This window comes from Panicum virgatum, chromosome 7N (assembly GCF_016808335.1).
Source record: "Panicum virgatum strain AP13 chromosome 7N, P.virgatum_v5, whole genome shotgun sequence".
In the NCBI taxonomy this organism is placed as follows: domain Eukaryota; kingdom Viridiplantae; phylum Streptophyta; class Magnoliopsida; order Poales; family Poaceae; genus Panicum; species Panicum virgatum.
This window is the reverse complement of record NC_053151.1, coordinates 32148866-32170545: the sequence shown is the minus strand read 5'-3', so window position 1 is coordinate 32170545 and position 21680 is coordinate 32148866. Positions and strand designations below refer to the sequence as shown.

Sequence of the window (21680 nt, the reverse complement as noted above, 5' to 3'; positions counted from 1 at the left end):
TAGGTATAAAAGTTTTCTAAAAAATATAACATATCTATTGGTATGATACTTTTCAGTTATACAGATCCATTTTTTATTTTCATAATATTTAGTTGCTTGTAGATATGTCTATTGTTTTTAAATAACTACGATTCAAATAGAGCAATAATAAATAGGTTACAGTTTCCGAAAAAAATTGGTACTAGTTTCATATTTTTTTGATTGAAAATGAATTAGTTTTGATTTTTTAAAGGTAATTAGATTTTTTATTTAAAAAAAATACAAAACCACTTTGAAAATCACCCCAGGGGTCAATTTTTCCCGGCTTTAACAATTGGATGGCCTATGTTATTCAATTTTGTAGTTGAATGTTGAAAATCGAACTTCTGCAATAGTTCGAGTGTGTAATTTAAACTTCTTCTTTTTTTACCAATTTACCATTTCACTTTAATGATAGCACATGCAATAACTACTTGTCGAGAAAGTTCATAAAGTGGTGGCCAAACTTTGCCTTCTTGTGGTTCGTAGATAGAGTCAGCGACTGTACAAGCACATGGCTAGAAAAGTAGAAACCCGAATGAGGTAAGTGGACGGGCGATGACATGTGGGGGCGCGTCATTTTGCCTCCCTAGCGTTCTTCTGGTTACCGCCAAACTAGTGTATGTGTATATATTTGCTTCTTTTTTGAAACGAAAGAAGCAAAATAAACAAGGAAAAGTGTGTGCGCTTCTTTATTTTCATGCCGACTTATTTATTTCTCTCCGCCTCCTCCTCCTTGACGACCTTGTCGATTATAGGACCGACTATTGAGTCCACCTCTTTCTTTATCTCATCAACCTGCCCAATGCAAGCGAGGTAAATAGTTAACATCACCATTTGCAACCTGCGTGATGCATAGAATGAGTTTACTGTTTTATATTCCACTTGTCCATCACAATCCGCAACTAGCTAGCTAGCGCTTTAATTAAAACTAGGCGTATAGCCCGCGCATTTGCGCGGCTAGTATTGAAAATTCAAAAATTTGCATGTCGTTGTATCCTTACTTAAAGATTCTACTATTTTTTTACCATATATCACCCTGTTCATTAGCGTAAATTATGTCTTATTATTGGTTAAAATAATTCAAATATGATCTACCTATAATAACAATTTGATTCGTTGAGCTTTAATAATATTACGCATATAATTATTTTTATTTTTGTTTTATTTCGATTGATTGTTGTTAACTTTAGTTTTTATTAATAGTATATGTTTGTAACTGATACATAGCTAAATGATATTTTATATTTAATTTTTCATAATGGCATTGGTGGGTGATTTTTAATTAGGCACATGAGTATTTTTTGCTAATTTTTATTATAATGGCAGTGGTGAGTAATTTTTATTTTTCTATTTTTCTCCTATTAATGTGGGAATTTCTAAACCCTGAGAGTAAACGTGGAGGCTCTGTTTGTTGGCCAAATAATAAGATAATAGATGCAAGTCACTATCACAATGCTATGCAGCTATATATAGTACACATCAGCAAGTAGTATCTCCAGCTACGATACATATATACCAAATACATCATAGAACAGCAGGTAGTACTAACTTGCAAGATTGTACGATGAGCATCATGGCAATAGCAACATCAGCAGTACTTGCTGTAATAGGAAGGACGTGTGCTAATGGCCTATTTAGTTGACGACCACACTTTACTACACCTCACATTGGTAAAGGGTGGTAAGTAACACCTTCTGGGAAGCAAATTTTCGTCGTCATAGCTTAAGTTGTTTTCAAAAAAAAAGGACTACGAAAAGTTCGGCGAGACAAAGAATTGGTGATAGGCTGGACACATGCCTTACGCACTATTCAATTCAGCATAGAAACAATTTAATTTGCTCTTATACAAATTAAGATGAGCTTATCGTGCAAACCCATTCCACTTGCCTCGCAAATGTGTCATAGCCAAGCGCCTCATTTCCCCCCTTTTAATGAACCTTCATAAGAAGTTAAGAACCCGGAGCTTAAACACACGTGCACGTCACTACTGTCACGTTGCTAGGCAGACTAGCACCTACAAGTCAGCACGTTTCTCTATCTCCAGCTACCGAACATAGCAAAGAACAGCAGGTAGTGATAACTTGCAAGACTGTAACATGAGCTTTAAGTCGTCTAGCAAGTAGCAACATCACCAGCTGCCGTAGTCCAAGCCTAGCGTTCACGTAGCAATAGAGGTTGCGTAATTAAACTAACCTTGTGGATCAGGGCCTCGGCTTTCTCGGCATCTTCCTCGATCGCATCCGTGACCCTCTTAATCCTCGAGGCCGCCTCCTTGAGGTTTTCGTTGCCGGGGAACGCGTCCGCGACCTCGCCGGCGACCTTCTCCGTCGCCTCCGCCACCGTGTCGACCACCTCGACCGCCTCCACCGTCTTCTCTATCTTATCTGTCGCCGGCAGAAGTTGCAATCAAAACGAGTTGCATGACAAGACGATTTTCACAAATGAAGTGCGGTCTCGATGTACCTTCCACTGTTCTGAACCTTCTGTAAATTGGTATCGCAACTATGACAGCACCAACCACCCACTTGGCCCCGAGAAGCGGATAGTAGGTTTTGAAAGCGAGAAGGAAATTGATCAAACAAGTTTGAAAAGATCAGAAAGATGAACGAGCAAGGCATGTGTCTGATCTTCACTCACCATGGAGGCATGTTGGGTATTGGGAGATTTCCTCCTGACGGATTTGCTGGGCCAGGTCCAACTGCTGCAATTCTGAACCAAAATAGGTGAAGCTTTATACACAGAGCCTTTGTGCAGTAGCTGCATGAAACTTGATGTGCATGCCAAGATACAAGCTACTACTAAAACGTAAAGGTTGGAAAAGAGAAGCTTTAACTTGAGTCACGAGAGATGCGCTTACCGTGTAGTCGTTCCTTTGAACGGGAAGGCATTGTTCATGCCTGAAGAATTCATTTTTTTTAATTGAAAACAGCGAGGGAGGCCTCCGCTGTAAAATTTTATTTATATAAAAAAAGGAACACCAAAAGTTAGGAAAACAATAAGCCTGTACAAGTGAAAGAAGAAGCAAAAGGGAGCAACAACTAGACAGAAACTTAAGAGCTATCTACGAGCTATACAGACTAAAGGGACTAAGTCAAGCTATTGAACCAAACTAAGAAGGGTGTCTTCAGAGAGTCTTTCATCCGATGAGCTTGTATAAGACATTCACTTTTGAAATTTCTTTTCCACAGGCTGAGGGTTGTTGGGCAGTTCTCAAAGATATGTCCATTCCTCATTTTCCAAATGTGCCAAGTTGCGATTATGAAAATTTCCATAAAGAAGTTGCAGTTGAGGCTCTGCTTAGCTATTTCTAGCATTTGGAAGAAAGGATTTCCATGTTGCCATTGAATTCCAATCTGCTGCCAGCATGAGGTTGCAAAAGGGCAAGTGAAAAAGAGGTGGAAGGCAGTTTCTTCTCTTTGAGTTGTACATAGGATACAGCTGTAGTTATTGCCATCAATCTTGAATTTTTTCCTTTTTAAAAGACTTCTAGTGTTTAGTCTGTCCATTAGAAGAAGCCATGAGAAGACCCTTAGTTTGTTGCAGCATCTTGACTTCCATATCCAAAGAAAAGGCTTTGGTGGATGGAAGTCCTTGTAAAGGTGATTGTAAAAACTCTTGGATGTATACTTTGATGATCCCCAAATATAATGCCATTGATCCTTGTCTGTGTGTGTCATTTGTGTCAGGCTTGAAAAGGCCTGAAGAATTCATCGTCAAGCCGATAAGGCCTCGGCGGTGATGGCACGAAGCGGAGGAGATCGCTGGATTCCCGAGGCGGCGAGGAGAAACCTTAGAGGTGTGAGGTGCCAAGCCTCCGGAAGTAACAGAAGAACTCATCAGCCCGGCCATGGGATTTAAAGGAACAACCTCAAGGTTTCTTCTACGTCGAAGCTATACTCTCTTGTGGTTATCTAACAAGGTTGTTGCTTGGGGCAATCTGCTTCTGTTGCTGTCTTCTGCGTAGTTCTTGCCGCGAAATCTATGATTCTGTGAGGCCTGTATAGCAGTAAATAAAAGGAGGACGTCACCATTGATTGGTACAGAGTACGAAGATATAGCAACCTTGACAGGTTGGTTACTTGTAAAGATGAGGTTGAACAAAACTGTCGGGTACCACAATTAAGGGCACCCTAATTCAGAGACTAAATCGTCCTCGAAACACAAAACACAATTAGACAACCGGGCCCACAAGTGCCTACCGCCTTGTCAGACTCTACAGTCACAACAAACCAAGGCCAATAGTCTTTCTCCGATCCGAAGGGAGAGAAGGACTACTCGACGGCGATCCTGGAGAGGAAGAAGCCACCAAGAACGACAACTCTGTCATCGCTCTGCACCCGGATACCATGGAGTTCCTCCAACTCGTTCATAGCACCCCGATCCTCTCCAGATCCCCAAAAGGCCCAATTCGTACTTGACCCACAGCCCCGCTCTGCGGTATGGCCCATCCGAGCCCCCCTCGAACCTGCAGAGCAATCTCCGCTTCACTCGAGACCTCTCCGCCGAGACTCTCGATAGCGCACCACATCTCCGCCTCGCTCGAGGGTAGCGGACCTACCCTCGGAAGAGCAGGCCAACTCCGCAGGGCCTCGGCTCAGGGGGAAACTCCGCCTCGCTCGAGGCTACCCCTCGGTAGTTGGAATTAGCAACCCATCTGCTCACCGGCCCGTCTGACAAAAAGCATTAACTGCCAACCACTCCACCGCGGAGTGCGGAGTCAGACGGCGTCGGGCCACCATGCCGCACAACAGCTGTGACCGGGGTCCCGTCCGCCAACTCCGGTCACTGCTCCGCCATCCCGGCACTGTGGCGACACTGTGGGAACTTGCGACGCCCTATGCAGACGTGCCCAGCACTGCTCCCGCCACTGTGCTACCTACTCCTCGTACTTTCTCTGCTGCAGAACCCTCGACCGGCATGGGCGCGACCCTCGAACGCGGCCCGGGCCTTGACCGGAGCAAGACCCCCGCCCACAGGACCCTCGGCACGCTGCCACGTCACGCATGGAGGACGGTACCCTCCACAGCGACCACCACGACGCCCACAGGAGCGATCAGGACGCCGGCCCGATCTCCGCAAGACCAGGGAGCCGCCCAGGACAACTGCCACACCCGGCACCTTACTCTCCAGTGCGCCACCGTGTACTTCCAACAGTGATCGACCACTGCACACCCCCGATTCGGGGAGAAGACGACGACTTCTGATCTCCCTGTATATGTACTCCGCCCCTCCTTGTGTCTATAAAAGGAGGCGGGCTCCTTCCCAAGGGGGCTGATCTCATTCTCATCAACGCACTCATCGGTTCACTCGCATACTATTCGCTCACACACACGCTCTCCAGAGCTCGATATTGGCACTTGCCTCAATCACTTAGCAGAGACTTGGGAGCTTCCCTCTCTCTCTCGCCTTGCTTGTACCCCCTACTACGGGCACTTCGGTGCAAGATAGTACAGTGCACTCGCACACCCCTTACTGGACGTACGGCCCTGTGGCCGAAACCAGAATAAAACCGTGCGTTACTGTGTTGCCTCTTGTATCAACCATCTAGGGTTAGGGACCACGCAGCATCATCACTCATTGGTGCCGGACCGCCAGGTCTGGACACCGACAAAAACTTTACAGTAATTGTGACTCAAAATCAGCCGGGTCTTTCCCTTTTCGTATAATAAGATACAGTAGTTGTGTTTCCTTTCAAAATCATCAGAAATGAAAACCTTGATTTTTCAGAGAAATATTTAAGCTGAAAAAGCCTTGTTCAAAATTCATCATAATGAAAACAAAAATTTTTCAGAGGAAAGTTTAAGCAAATATAACAATTATGAACAGTATACGGTGAGCAAGTCAGATTCAAGAGTGACCAAAACACGAAGTAGTGCGTGGAATGGGCACTTGAGCAAAATACTCTAGCAATTAAAAAATCAATGCTCAGTCAATCTTAACCGTAACGAATGCCTGCTTCTGTATTTATTCAGAAACTGCCATCTAAAAACAGGATTGACAATTCCATGAATATGTGATTGAAGCAAGGTAAGAAAGGGTACGACGTGAACGAAGAGGCGTATCTGGAGGGTACCAGATGCAGGTAGATGGTTACCATCAAGCACATGGTTCTGTAATTGTGAGAAGCCTGAAAACACTACCTTCCGAGGAACTAAAAGCAGTGAGAGATCCATGGAAGTGCTGTTGAAAACCAGCACTTGCCTTATAAAGTTTGAACCCCCCCCCCCCCCCCCCCCCCCCCCCCCCAAGGTAGTTAAATTGATATGCTTAAGGAACGAACAATCATGTAAGTTGAGCACATACAGCACCTCCTCACCATCTCATTGATCGAGTAAAAAGAAGCTTTATGTATGTCAGATTGTCAACAGATATTTCAAGCACTCTGATCTCCCTGATTAGTGTTGCTGCCAGCGTGAGTGAAGGGAGCAGACAGATCTATTTTGCTGTGTGGTGCTTCTCCTTCTTGCATGTGTGGATGAGTAGGAGCAGCCGTCTCCATGAATCCATCACCGATCACTCCATGCCCGGCGAGCTATGCCCTGGCGTCGATTGCTTGTGTACGTCTGAATGTAATTGTACGTGCCACTGCCATTATCGGATCATAGTTTTTTTTTTTTGGTTTGCTTCAGTGCTAAAACAAAACAGAATTCAATTCCGATGCGGTTGAGGTTGAAAGTCAACGGGAAGAAAGGGAAAAGAGCGAATGGAAATATGCATATCTGAAGGATATCAGATGCAGGTAGATGGTTGCCACAAATCAGAAAGCACGCCCCTGTGCAGCGGCCTGAGGAAGCTGTAGCAAGATGAAGAATACAGTGCGCACAAGCCTGAAATAAAGATAGGAGGCTGTTGAATGATGAAATATACAGTATACCTGCTAACCAGTAAAAGTCAGCAATAGACCTAGCCAACTCTTTTTCGAACCCCCATCGATGTGTAAGCACAGAGTAATAAATAAACATGTTGATTTAGCACATACACACCTCATCACCATTATTGGTCGAGTACAAACCTTCATCTCAAGTTGCTTAAAAAAAATTCTTCAACGACCACAATCTACCTGCTAATCAGTGCTGGAGAAGCCTATTCAGTTTAAGAATAGTGCTGCTGGCTACAGCTAACAATGGTAACTTCAGGGCAGGATGCTATTGAAGTAACAACGATGTCATCAGAGCAACCTTCTTTAGAGAGTTGCAAATCAGAATTTTCTTGCAGATGCTAAACCATCGAAAGAAACTACTTTCTGTTTCTGAAAAAAAAAACTTTCTGATCCAGGTTCAGATCTTCACCATCATAATCCTGCATCACTCTTTACTTCTATGCAACTCCTGACTTCATGTTTCCCTTTCTTTTTGTGAAATGGGTTTGAGCCAGCACCATCATTAGTATTAAACAGCTCAGAGCCCAGATACAGTTTCAACCAAATTGAATCATGTTCCTGCTGATTCCAAGACTGATGTCCTGCCAGCCTAACAAAGTAACAATATTACAGCACACACCAATTAACCAGCAAGAGATCATCGATTGAAACAGCAAGTAACTTTTCTAAGTTTTCTTGGTAAAAGGTCCATGATATTTTTCTAGGTGAAAAAGAAAAAGAATCAGACCAAACTGAACCATATCTTATGAAAAAATTGCCATCTCATGGTATTGGCATTGTCAAGGAAACCAACTCAAAACGGCCATCCTCGACATTCTTCTCAGGGTTGACCAAGATCTGGAAGCAGAATGGACTATTGCTGCCTTGGTTCAATAGACATTTGATCATAATAAGCCAGATTTGATGGAAATTAGGCTTTTGTTCAGTTTTTCTCCTTTTTGTTATCTCTTTGCTGCCAACGCTATCTATTATACCAGGAGCGCTTAAGTTACCTGACTCAACGGTTTCTAACAGCATGTGGCTCTTGTAGCATTCAGATACATCATCTGCAATGATATTGGCAAATAAGATCTCTGCTGCTTTATTCCTTACAAGCAAAGGAACTTGTCCAGATTGGTCATAGACATATATCTGCATATGGCCATAACATAATTTTAGAAACCTGTTCAACTAGAAAAGAAAATTTCAGGCTGAAGGATGTCTTACCGTAAATGGTTTGTATATCTGACCAGGAACATGGAGATACTTTGGGTTATTCGGACAATCTATAGCAGATGAGTTTTCCCCATGAAGGTTTCTGCATAGATATTCATTACACTACAGAAGAGCAATATAATTCTTGCTGTATAAGAAGATGGCAGCATGACAATAAGGTGCCTACTTGTGATATAGAGGCGAACCACATAACTTGCAGCCAGCAGTAATGAAATCTCTGACAATTTCACTGTGCTCTTTCAAAGAATGTTTGTCGATAACTGACAGGTGCCCCAAGTGGGAGGTCGGCGAAGTCGCTAGAACCATCTTGGAGATACATGCATAAACATTCATATAACATAATTTTCTCTGAGAGAATAGTTCTGATATACACAACAAGTCTGGTGATTCCTTCTCTTTTGCTTCTTTCCAGTTCTTCGATATCACCTGCAACTGCAAGCATAACACAAGAGTAAAGTATGAGTAAGTAGCTTTGATGCCGTATGGTACTGAGTACACATATTGACCATAATATTCAACTCTGTTCATAGTCAATTGGGAACTTGTCTACTAAGAATCATTGATGCCCTGAAGTTGTGGTTGGATTTTTAATTAGTGATCATTGTAATTACAAGGTGAGATGATGTAAAACACGAAAACCAAATGCAAAATACTAGTATTGCCAAATCTATAATCAAGTTCATGTAGAAGATGGAAACTCAACAGTTAGGGTTTCAAGAAGATTAGGGTGTGCAATTTGACACCTTGTCGCATACCAGAATGGAAGAGTAGATTTCAAGAAGATTAGGGTGTGCAATTTGACACCTTATCGCATACAACAGTTACAATGGAGGATAGTTTCAGCAGATCTTACCTGTTGATGACTTTCACCAAGAGCACGTTTAGTGCGTATGGTCCATTCTGCCACTCTTCTTAGCTTTGATTTTGTAGCGTCCCCCACTTTACAACTGGTTATTAGTTCACCTATTCCTGTATAAGAGTAATTTGCTAAGTTACAAACCAGAATGCTGGCGATATTTTTCATTAAGCATATTAATCTGCTGAGGAACTCTTAAAAAGAACAAGAGCGAACGCCTGATATCAAGTCACCCCATAGTTTGGATGAATTAACATTATGCTAACTTTCAGCGCAGAGCCAAACCATCTGCAACTCTATACCTTCAGGGTTCGTCAAGTCTTTAGAGTTGAACAATACTTGTACTGCGGATATCTGAGAAGCTCTTCCCTCCAAGCCATTTCTAAACTCCACTATCCTAATATCTGAAACAAGATAATCAGAGGTTAACAATTAGAAGCAGAGACTCACAGAGGTGTTGGCACGAACAAAGAGTAGACGAATTCACAAAGCTCATATTAAAATCTGAAATAAAAAGGGGATCAATCTCAGGGTGTTCTTAGTAGCATTCCATTGATGCATTGAAGCTTTTTCCCAAGAAATGAAAATGCTCTGAATGTAAATGTGGCAATGTGCATAACAGATGAGCATGATTCATGATCCTTACTCTGCATTAGTAAGACATCGCCAGCGATTATGCCCGAACTCTGCTTGGACGACCACAGAGAGACACAGAAGCTGGAACGCGAGTCGTCGCCGATTTCAACGATGGTCTTCTGGTACGTCCTCCCGGTTGCAGCGTTTAGTCCCTAGGAACGGAGAGAAACGAGAGCGCCCCTCAGGATGCGTTCGTATGTATACAAACCACACCGCACCAGTACAGCGACACCCATCACTCGAATCCTGCTCCACCGTCCACCCTTCCCAAACACACTGTAGCAGATGCGGATGTGGGGTTGCGGATTACCTGATGGGGAAGGACGCGGCGGACGGCCGCCAGCAGCTGCACGAATCCGCCGACATGGCTGGCGGCCGCCGAGAGGTCGATCAGCGGCCCGTACCAGCTGACAGCTGCCGCCATGGTGCCGCCGCCGCCGCCGCCCCGGGGACTAGGGCTCGGGACTGAGCTGTACTGGAGACGGGGTCATGTAACCCAATCCCCGTGCTACGCCTGTGCGCGGGCGATCCATCGGAGAGGGGAAGGCGAGCCCGGGCTCTGTAGAACTGTTTTGTCTAGCATGCCCTATGAAAGCCTGACAAGGAGCGCGCCAAACAATCGATCACCTTTCGGCCGCGTTTAGTTCCTGAAAAAATTCGGGTGGGCCAAAAAAATTTCGGTGTGCGGATTGTGTCAAACTAAACAGCACGCAAAACCCATATCCCGACCCGCCCCCTGACACCAACCCTAGACCGCCGCCCCTCGATCCCCTTCCCAGGCACGCAGGAGCGCCGCTCCCATACCCGCTTGCGCCGCTGCTTGCCCTCGCTCCGTCCGCCGGCGGTCGTCGTCCGATTCACCCCCACCACGCAGATCCTCCGATTGACCCGCCTCCATTCGCCCGTCGCCCTCGCCAACCCTAGCCGCCGCCTCCCCTAGCTCCTCTTCCCACCATCGCATCGCACCCCCGTCAGACCAGCGCCGCCCGTGCAGATCCACGCGCTCGGGTTCCCGCTGGACCCCATGGACAGCTCCGATGGCGAGGCTTTCAATGGAGGCGACGACGCTCCGAACCAAGGTGCCCCCTTCGCAGTGGGCTCCGGGTTCCCGTCGGCCGCGTCATACACGGCGTACCCGAGGCCGCCGAGTTCGTGGACCTTGGGAGGCTCCGGCTTCCCGGCGGCCGCAGCTTCCACGGAGTACCCGAGGGCGCCGAGTTCGTGGACCTTAGGTCACGGCCTCGCCGGCTACCCCGCGCGCTTATGCCCCTGATAAGCAGAGCGAAATCATACAGGCCGCATGTGCATTGCATAATTTCATTAGGAATAGTGGCATACGGGATAGACACTTCTGCTGCTGTGATCGTGATGAAAATTATGTCCCAGATGAAGCATCGGAGGATCAACCGGACACAGAAGAAGTGCCTGATGAACCGGACATCATGAATGAGTTTCGTGATACCCTTGCGCTTGCTTTGTTTAACCGTAATTAAAAGTTTTGTTCGACTTGTGTGTACTGCGAGATGGAAAATGTCTTGTGCTGCCTTGTTTGTGAGGGAACTGTGTATGGATGAGAACTGTGCTTTTGTGGTTCAATGATGCTAATAATGTTCACATTCTGTGAATTTGTTATACGGTGTGTGAGTAATGGTTGGATGCTTTGCGTTCGGATGCTGGGAATTTAATTTTGAAATTGTGCCGTTGCACTGTTCATTTGGATGCTGTGCTTGTGGGCTGTGAATGTTTTTTGCATGCAAACATTAAATGAGGGAACAGGAATATTCCTAGCTGCAGCCAAAAAAAGTTTGGGAACTAAACACCACCCAAATTTTTTTGGGATGGAAAGATTTTTTGGGTTGCGATGCCAACAGCAGCTTTTTAGCTCGGCCAAACTTTTCCGGCAACTAAACGCTGCCTTCATTGCATGATCTGATGCGATCCAACTTCTCTGACTTCATGATCCAACTTCTCTGACTTCATGAAGCGAAGTCACAAAGAGGAACACTGTAGCATGGTTACTGTAACGATCGATCATATCCATCCATCTCAGATTGGACGGCCCACAGAGGCTCAAAAGTCACGAGAAAATTGTTAGCAAGTCAGGGAATCCCGATTGGATCTGATGATCAGCAAGACAAAAGCAAGGCTTGCCCGAGGATCTAATCACAACTCGTTGCACAGACTTGGCCCATGCTAACTTTTGGCTTGAATGATAAGTGCACACTGCACAGTTTTTTTTTTTTTTTGAAATCGCCAGGAGCACTGGCACATCATGTAAGAACTCGTATGGACACCTACGCTGACCGCGCGCTCAGACGCAGATGAGACTGTCCGAGAAGTCTCGGAACGCGCCTACGGAGCAACGCACGCACACACACTATATATATTAGACACGCTCCGTTCCCTCTGGGAAATTAATCCCGGTGCGGCACCCGGGATCGATCTCGACGAGAATCGAACCCGGGCGGGCAGCGCTCCACCGAGCGGGCCTGCCACTGCGCTACGCGCTCGTCCGCTGCACACTGCACAGTGAAGCAGAAGTTGTCAGGGATGCTTGCGTTTAGTTCCAAAAAATTTTTGCGCAGTTCTTATCACATCAAATTTTCGAACACATGCATGGAATATTAAATGCAGTTGAAAAAATAACTAATTACATAATCTAATTGATTCATACGAGATGAATCTAATGATGCTAATTAATTCATGATTGGACATTAATTGTCAAATAATAACGAAATGTGCGACAGTACCCAAACCCAAACTTTTTCACCAACTAAACACCCCCGGTATTGATGTAATAATTTTGGAACAACAGAATTGGCTAACATACTGAGTTTATGGGCATACAATTAACACTGAAAAGTTGGAATGCAATAATCACTCAGCTGATCCTTTTATAAACTCACTTCATTATAAGTAGTAGTAACAATTCAAATACCAGTCAAGATTCAAGAACATTCCACGTTTTGGAATTCAGCAGACAGCTGCTCTTTCAAGGTCTGTACATTTCTGATGTCGAGACCTGGGGAGTTTGGATCTGAGCACTATAAAAAAGATTAGATTTGTCGGGCTGTCCCAGATGCATGCTTGAATAGACGAGTCAAGCCACATCAAATCTTCAGACACATGCATGGAGCATTAAATGTAATTAAAAAATAACTAACAACGCAGTTCAATTGGGAATGACGAGATGAATTTTTTTAAGGCTAATTAGTCTATAATTGAACATAAAGACTCGATCAAGGGGAGAGACGTCCCGTCGACATAGTCCTTAAGGTAGGGACCCCCCGAACCTGGATAGCCGGCAAGAACCTCACCCGCGCACGCTTCGTGGTGGCCGCGGACCCATCTGCACGGTTACTATATTTTTGGAGGGGGGGCACACGACCATGCAGCACCCAGGCTTCGAGCCTGGGCGGGGAGGCGCCGTAGCAGGCGGCCTCAACCATCGCGCACGTTTATAATTGAACATTAATTATCAAATAACAACGAAAGTACTACAGTACTCAAATCCAAAAAATTTCATGAACTAAACATAGCCTGAACAACTACTGACTAACTTGTCTCTCACATGCATCACCATTTGTTCACATACATTTCATAATCAAAACATTTGATCTTGAACAGCTGGAAAGTTTTTTCTTCTTTTTTATTTAGTTAGAATAGCTGCTGGACAATTCAGATGAAATAGCACTGATGAGCAAATAACCAGGTCTACTTCCAACAGGGGAACATTGTTTTGTGCTCATCGGCTAATTAGTCACTAAAGTGTGTCTTAAACAATACGACCATGTAGCAACTACTAGTGCATGCTACACAACATTTACCACCATAAAGATAGACCCAGTGCATATTACTTATTACAGACTTTAGCTAAACAGAACACATGTAGCCACACGTCACTTCTGCCACTTCATATCAGCAATAATCTGGAGATTGAGACCCATCAAGGTGACTGCATCTAATACAGGAAGATTTTCCTTCCTTGAAAATAGGTTAAGTTGCCAGATTTGGGAACAAACTTTTCCTCGTCATCAGATTCATACTCATCAAAACAGTCGGGGTGCCGCCAACATGGCGTGGGCACAGGCCACCTGTTGAGTTCAATGAAATAAAGCAGGAAAAATTATAAGCTTCCTGATGAAAAAAAAGTAAGATGATATCTCATGAACATAAAAAAGGGAATCCTTTTCACTTCGTTTTGAAACAACAGATTACGTAACAATTTTTTACCAACCATTCACACATCATTACGATACTGAATAGTTAGGACTTTTGTGCATGTATAACACATTAGGGAGCAATTGTTCACTAGCATGTTTTCTGCCATAATAATAAATCACAGAACTAAACCATCTGGCAATATTCATTCATAGACAGTACTAGTAAAACTAACAATTTTCAAACAACAAAGATTAAGAAGGCCTCTATAATAATTTATGAAAACTAATTAGCAAGGAATGAATTGTTTAGATCAACTATAATTCTTAGGAGAGATGCATATAAGGAGATGCCTCAAGCTCAATATAGAGACGTGAATCGGTAAAAAAAAGATGTATCCAGTGTCGTAGGTTTCCCGCACTGTGCGGGGTCTAGGTGAAAGCAATGGAGATTGCGTGGAATATTGGATTCAATTGACTGAGAGATAGATGTACAGATATATAGGGTGAGGAGATCGGGGTTTATAGAAACAGAGCCCAACCGATCTCCTCCTATCTCTCTAACCAAAACAGAGGCCGGCCGGCTATAGAAAGCCAGGGCGCAGGCCCACACAATATATGCATACATGCTATACAGTGCCTTGCTAACATGCCCCCGTAGTCGAATCGTCGATGGATCGAACATTCAGACACAATATTGGTGTCCTCTGCGCCAGTGTGGCAGCCTGTGCCGGTGGGGCCGTCGGTGCCGCCTGAGCCGACGTGATTAGCGCCAGCGAGCGCGCGCTCGCGAGCAGCTCGATCCAAAGCCGCTCGATCCAAAGCCGCGTGGACGCGGGCATCAGCCGCGTTGAGCTCTTTGGCGGCGTCGGCCACCTCGCGCTCGGCCTCAGTGGCGTGAAGTAGAGCGGCATTGCGGGCGGCCTGGGCTTCCGCAGTTCGTTTCTCCTCGGCGAGCCGGGCTGCCTCAGTAGCCGCCGGGCCGACAGGGGAGGCATCGACGGCAGCCATGGGTGTGGCGGCACGGGGAAGGGCGTGCGCAGGAGCAGCGCCGAGTGGAGGCGCGCTAGGGTGCGGATGGTGAGCCCTAGGAGATGACTTAGACTCGTGATACCATGAAAGCAATGGAGATTGCGTGGAATATTGAATTGAATTGATTGAGAGATAGATGTACAGATATAGGGTGAGAAGATCAGGGTTTATAGAAACAGAGCCCAACCGATCTCCTGCTATCTCTCTAACCAAAACAGAGGCCGGACGGCTATAGAAAGCCAGGGCGCAAGCCCACACAATATATGCATACATGCTATATAATGCCTTGCTAACACTGGGGAAGGGTGTCAGTGACAGCCTTTCCCGCGCACTATGCAATGTGCGGAGGCTGGTGCTCGAACCCTGGACCTTCCGGTCCAGGCGGTAAGGCTCTACCGCTTGCACCAGGGCCGCCCTTCTGACACATGAATTGATACAGGAAAAAAATAGAGACATGCATCAATATACTTACATGTTTAATGTTTCTTTGCCATCTTTAGCAATTCTTAGTATCCTTCCGTCATTGTCAAACACAACAAAAAGAGGTTCAACTCAACCTGCTACAACAAACTTCTTAAAATGTTGAAAAGAATGAATGTACGATGCAGTTGAATACCTTTTCTTTTCAAACAATGCTAGGATGCCACGAATATCCTTCCAATAGAGGAAAGGAGTTCCTATTTTTCTATCATAGAAGTTCATGCCAATAACATCCCCATCCATAGAAACAAGGGGTCCTCCAATCTCAGCCTAGCAAGGTGACATGGACAGGTTGTGATTTCTATTCCAAAACAGGTAACATAGCCAACTCATTCTGATGCAACAATATGTTTACTATCACAATGAAAAATTAGGGAACAAACACAGGACTACCTTGGTGATTTTACATGAGGAGTTACAAGAAAATGACAATCAAGTGCTCCAGACCAGGAAACTATCTCCCCAGTTTTAGCCATTAAGGCACCTGATTCAAAGCAACGCCCCACAGCTGCTACTTCAAAACCCTTCCAATAAACTACAGTATTTGCTGGACAAGCATCACTGCAATCCTCGACACTGACTAGAGCAATGTTGTAATGCAGATTATAATGTTTTAATGTCCCTTGGCATCGGTTTTCTCGAAGCGCCACTTCAATCTGCAAATGATACAGTGGTGAGACTTGAGCAGCACTTTGAAAGGACAAGCAATGGCACAAAAATGAGTAGCACCAACCCGCAAGCCAGCAACAACCTCGTTCCCATCACCAGAATTTCTAACCAAACTTGCTGATGTCAAAACAATCATAGATCCATTCCATTCAATAAAAAAGCCCGTGCATGCAAAAAACCTCTTTTCTCCTGAGTGCCAAGATTCTGGTTATCAGCTAGTTGTGATCAGATCAAAACAAAGATGAAATAGTACATGGGACAGCGCAATTACCAATAAATGAAGCCAGTGCAACAACAGTGTGATCTATTTTAAAAGCTTGATCACTGAGTTTGCTCCAGACACCTTTACCAAACATGTCGCCAAATGTCTCCTCGAAAGTATTAACCAGAACCATGCCAGCTGGAAAATATTTGATTAGTTGTTAATGGTACAGGAAACATGGAAATGGTCAGCAAATTTAGAATAACTGACTCACCACCCAGCATGGCCGCTGGTAGCTTAGGGTAACCCTTGGAGTCCACATCTAGCTTTTCCTGGTTGACAAGAGCTCTGTGTACTAGTGCAACGAGATCATGTGCCCCATCAGTGGCATACACATACATTAATACTAAACAAGGAAAGTAAATTCACATGAATTCTGCGCATAATGATCGCCATATGTAGAATTAGTAATATTGATGATAGCCTAATCAACAAGTCACAATACCAACTTGTACAGGGTGATTCATGTATGATGCTTCTTGAAAATCTGTCATCCTTCTGTTTGGTTGAATCATACCAGCTTGTCCAGGATAGGCTGATATAAATTCTAGGAATATTTATTGAAGATGATATACCAAAAAGTTGGTCAAACGACCTTGTACAGGTTGTGTCAAGCTCTGCTAGTTATAGTGATTACTGAATATTAATCAAAGTTAAGAATTATTAGTTACACAATAAATTAAAATTAGAGTAATTTATTTCTAACTATAGTTATAAAAAAACTAACTTCTATGGATATAATCTTATATTGGTAACCATTAAACCCATTCATGTGACATTCCTAACCAAACAAAATCTCACACCATCTCATACATTCACCAAAACATTTTACGTTATACCATATCCGCAGGATGATCGCGTCCAATCCACAAGAGCCACAACTCCAGTGAAGCAACAACACTACCTAGAAGTTGCCGTGCGCATGAACATACCCAAGAATGTAGTGTACATATGTTAATTGATAAGCACTACCAACACAACAGTATAAGGCTAAACTAGTTGATAAACAAATGTAAAAGCAAAAACTTGCACACCATCACAATTAAAAATTACAACAATTTGAATGATACCACAAAGTTAAGCAGTCTCGAGGAATGGCTGTGTCCTCACCTTCTGCATGGCTGATACGTTTTTCACCTATGGGTCTTGCTCCAAACATGCAAAAGAACATAACAATTATTAACCCCAAAACCAGTGTGTTAATACACAAAATAGTGCCAAAACATACGTGGATAGAATCATAGGCAAAGAAAAAAAGCTAGAAAAATGAGGACCTGAAACTGTGGATATAAATGTTTCATGAAAACATGACCATAATGCCTTGCCTTCTAGTGTGCACATTCCAGTACGAAACATACACAACATTGGCACAAGAAATATAACTAATCTAGTACAGAGCAGCTGTTACCCAAGAATAGAAAATATTTTGGTTGACATGGCAAAGAAACAAGTTAATATTAAAAGGAAACATTGCCGAACAGGACAGTTCATATTATTGCATGCATATGCTGCCTGCCTCTAGCACTCAGAAGGCTACTCCCTCCATTTCAAATTATAAGCTGTTTTGGCTTTTGTAGATACGTAGCTTTTGCTATGCACTTAGATGTACACAATGTCTAGATACGTAGTAAAAGGATTGTATCTAGAAACGCTAAAATGTCTTATAAGCTCATGAGCAGGAAGGGGATGTGTGGCAATTCAAAAAGGCGGAATTCCGCGGCCGCCTAAGCGCGCTTACGCGCTGGGCGGAGGGGTCCCGCCTGGCCTAGGGGGGTAGGCGGTCCCCTAGGCGCCCCATGGTGGCGGCGGAGGTCAGGATGGGCGGCGCCGGAGGAGGAGGAGGTTGGGGGCAGGTGCGCGGAGGAGGAGGCCTGCGGCGGCGGAGGAGGCAGGGATGTCGCGCAGCGGCGGAGGAGGCAGGGGACGGGCGCGGCGGCGGAGGAGGAGGCAGGGGACGGGCGCGGCGGCGGCGGAGGAGGTTGAGGCAGGTGCGCGGTGGAGGAGGAGGCAGGGGACGAACCTCGGCGGCGGCGGAAGCAGGGGCGGCGGGGCAGAGGAGGCAAGGGCGAGCGGCGAGGACGACGGGGAGGTGTCGTCGCGTCGAACCAGGCGACGGGGAGACGACGGGTCACGGGTGGAAGATAAGGTGGGGGAGGTGGGCTGGTGGGCTATTTGGGCTGTTTTGGATCTTCTTTTCCATTCAAAGCCCACTAGTTCCTTATTTTTTCTTTTCTTTTTAGAGTATATGGTGAAGTATACGTATTATATTGTACCGCCTAGAAAAACGCCTTGAAACGCCTAATCCCGCTTAATCCCTAGGCGGTGGGTCACCGCCTAGATACCGCCTAGCGCTTTTTTGAACATTGATGTGTGGTAGAACAGAGTAGGTGAAGTAATTAAGGGCATCATCGATTAGACATACCTGTTAACCTTAGAAATCTTTGACTGCGCAAGAGACGACTTCTTTGGTGAGGATATCCCAAAATGCATCAGACGCTTGGAAATTGTACCCCATGGTAGGAACATGACACTTCTCGTAGTCAAAGAATGGTTCATACCAACAAATTTCCCATCAAAAGAAAAAAGAGGCCCACCTTCCCAAACCTTACAACAAAGGTGACAGGAAACAAGGGTTACATTTGAACAAAATGTAGTGGTATGGAACAAGAGTTACATAAAAAAATAACTTGTATTGCCTCCTTGCTTATAATAACAGTAACAGAACAAAAGGTTCACCTTGTCATGCAAATCCTCCTCCTCAGATGCCCTTAATTCAACACTGAAATTTATAATCCTTGCCATTATTTGGCCAGAGCTGCCACGTCCTACAGTTAGTAATTCCTCACCATGAGGCACAAGATCCAGCACACATCTAACTACATCATGAACATCGAGGTAGGCAAAGACATTTATAACTGCAAAGTTGTGATCTAAATAACTTTCATCCAAAAACCCATTGTACACTTCATTGCCTTCATGGCGCACTTCAATCTGCAAAATGACAAGGTAACAAATGAGCACACAATGATCAGATTAAACAGATTAGTAAAGGATGATGGTCAGCACCAACCTTTAAGTCACCATAGTCTTTGTTCATAAGATCATTGTAAATTCTAGCCAAGCTTGCAGAAGTCAGAAACCTTGTAAGGCACCCTTCACGGTCTATAGCTATGCCAGAGAATGAAAATAAGGTTGTGTCTCCTACAAAACACAATTTAAATCATATACAACTGGTGGTGTTTCAATATATACTAGTTAGAGAGCTGAGAAGACTAGAGCAGCATATATAATCACCATTGCACAAAGTAATTGAGGCAACACTTCTTGACAAAACACATTTTAGCCCATCACAGAGCCCAGTAGAAACATCTTCATCACAGTCCCCACAGAGGTGACCTAGTTGAATAAAAAACAGTAAGGCAACTGTAAACTTTGATGCTCAAATAGAGTAGTGAGAAGGAGGGGGCTAGCAGAAAAGAGGAAGAACTACCGTACCTGAGACCAATGACCCAGTCTTGCATGATTTACTTTCCTTCGCAAACCTTCTGGTGAGATCATCACCATGCCTCTTGGATCTCTGCGTCATTTTCAATACTGAAGCAGAGTTTCTTTTAGAAATAAAACAAAATGGCCAACATATGCGGTAAAGCAAGTAGGCAACAATGTAAAGTATAACTGGCCAACCAATCAAAGAAATGCTACTATAATAGACTTATGTCAGTGCTCCTGGTCTATAATCCTAGAAAAACAATGTTGATAACTTGGGCTGCTGGCCAAATAGCATCATTTCTTAGGTCAACTATCAACTGCAACATGGAGTGTGGACATAAAAAAGCTTGTACATACACTATACACCTGGCTCATCAAAAGTATCTACCAGCTAGCCTATTCCTAAGTTGTGTCTAACAGTATTTAAAGTTCCACCTTGCTCCTGAGTCCTGAAAAACGTGGATGCTAACTCAGAGCAAAGGGAAAAGAGCTCGCAAATTAAGAAAAAGAGCTGACTTAAGCGAGGAAAAGAGCTAACTTAAGCCTATCTTTGTGCACATTGTAGCATATATAAGGTAGTCAGACCTATGCTTTACCTTCCATTGGACTATCTGTAATATATGTCCTCCTACTCACTACCCAGTCCAGACAGGACATGCAAAACCACCACAGAAGCCAATCAGCTGTATGTGGAGCCACAAAAATGAAACTATCGTTTTTAAGATTTCCTCTTGTAACAGAAACAGGAGGGGAAGGCCCAACGGAGCTAGTATAAGAAACAAAGCCGTAGCTTTTACCGTGCTGCACTGAACATCGGATTAGCAATCAATACTGGAAGATTCTTTGAGCGGATTTCGGAATTCTAAACACATGCAGAAGGTAGAACACCAATATTCTTGTTGAAAGAAATTGACGCGCTAAAGTACAAGTTTCAATTAGATAGAGGTATGTAATCGGTTCAATCAACAACAAAACTGGGATATCACCGTCTCCTTCTGCCGCGTAAGGAGCCTGAAGTCACACAAGAGGGATGCAAGGATGCGGAGTACAAAGTGTGACGCATGTACCTGGTGTCCGACCTTAGAAGGCGCAGGGCGGTGGTCGTCGCTGACCACAGAGTGGCGGGGTCTAGGTGGGTGGAGGAGCAGGGGCGGGCCCATGATTTGGGAGATGGGTATTCAAATTTTCAAGTAGTGAAAAAAAAATAACCGCCCAAAGTATATATTAGTACTGTATATTAATTGAGTACCAACAACACAAATTGTTTATAATTTGAAATTGTTCACTATATAAATAATAGACATACTAAATGATCTGGAAGTATCTGAAATAAATACAAGCAATCGAGTTTCAGAAATATTTTTCTCATTATGATACTGCATCTGCATTGTATTTAGGATGCATACATACACAATTTATGATACTAGCAAACAACAAAACAAAACTCTAGTTAAACAGACAGCTATGTGCAAGCATCAATGCATCATTTTATAACTTCAATCACTCTGTTTAAACAATCAGCATAAAGATCACTCTGCCCTTTGCCTAATCGTGGATGCTTGCACCCTGACCTTGAGCGCAGGCTGGAGCCGTGTGGTCTTGAGCGCAGGCTGTGCTCCCGGTGTTTCTTGCGTTTGCTCTTTGCTTAATCGTGGAATACGCAGCGCCCTGACCTTGAGCGCCGCTCCCTGGTGCCCAGCGCCCTGCGCCTGGCCGCCGCCCGCCGAGCAGGGCCGACTACCGAGGCCGAGCAGGGCAGCAGGCGGAGCAGCCGGCTGCAGCCGTAGCTCGGGTGCGCGCCTGCGTCCTGCGGCGGCGCGGCCCCCGGCCCCCGGGCTCCGGCGGTCCGGCCTCCGCCCTCCGCGGCTCCGCCCCTGCTCGTGCCGGCCTGCTGTGCCGCACGGCGCACTGCCGCAGTGCCGCGCCGCCGCCTAGGACTGCCGCAGGGCAGGATGGGATAGGGAAAGGCCAAGACGACGA

At 44.8% G+C, this 21680-nt stretch overlaps 2 protein-coding genes and 1 pseudogene across 4 annotated transcripts; all 3 read right to left on the bottom strand.

Annotated features, from left to right (window-relative positions):
- Window positions 1-449: 449 nt before the first annotated feature.
- On the bottom strand, window positions 450-3875 carry LOC120680475. Its single transcript, XM_039961967.1, has 6 exons — window positions 3720-3875; window positions 2879-2918; window positions 2659-2730; window positions 2485-2552; window positions 2215-2405; window positions 450-816 (listed from the first exon to the last, which is right to left on the bottom strand). The coding sequence occupies exons 1-6, from the start codon at window positions 3868-3870 to the stop codon at window positions 727-729; spliced, it is 612 nt and encodes a 203-aa protein (XP_039817901.1). The 5' UTR covers window positions 3871-3875; the 3' UTR covers window positions 450-726.
- Window positions 3876-6585: 2710 nt separating this feature from the next.
- LOC120682767 lies at window positions 6586-11303 on the bottom strand. 3 transcript variants are annotated; one of them, XR_005678600.1, is made up of 9 exons: window positions 9919-11302; window positions 9619-9760; window positions 9275-9376; window positions 8970-9085; window positions 8283-8548; window positions 8108-8198; window positions 7894-8032; window positions 7005-7490; window positions 6586-6848 (listed from the first exon to the last, which is right to left on the bottom strand). XR_005678600.1 is itself a non-coding variant. In XM_039964779.1 (8 exons), exons 1-8 carry the CDS (start codon window positions 10030-10032, stop codon window positions 7438-7440), a joined length of 1023 nt encoding a protein of 340 aa, XP_039820713.1. In that variant the 5' UTR covers window positions 10033-11302; the 3' UTR covers window positions 6955-7437. The 3 variants fall into 3 exon arrangements, 2 of the variants coding, with proteins under 2 accessions (XP_039820713.1, XP_039820712.1); XM_039964779.1 differs by lacking the exon at window positions 6586-6848 and having other exon boundaries at window positions 6955-7490; XM_039964778.1 differs by lacking the exons at window positions 6586-6848; window positions 7005-7490 and having other exon boundaries at window positions 7524-8032; window positions 9919-11303.
- Window positions 11304-13227: 1924 nt separating this feature from the next.
- On the bottom strand, window positions 13228-21680 carry LOC120682166 (annotated as a pseudogene).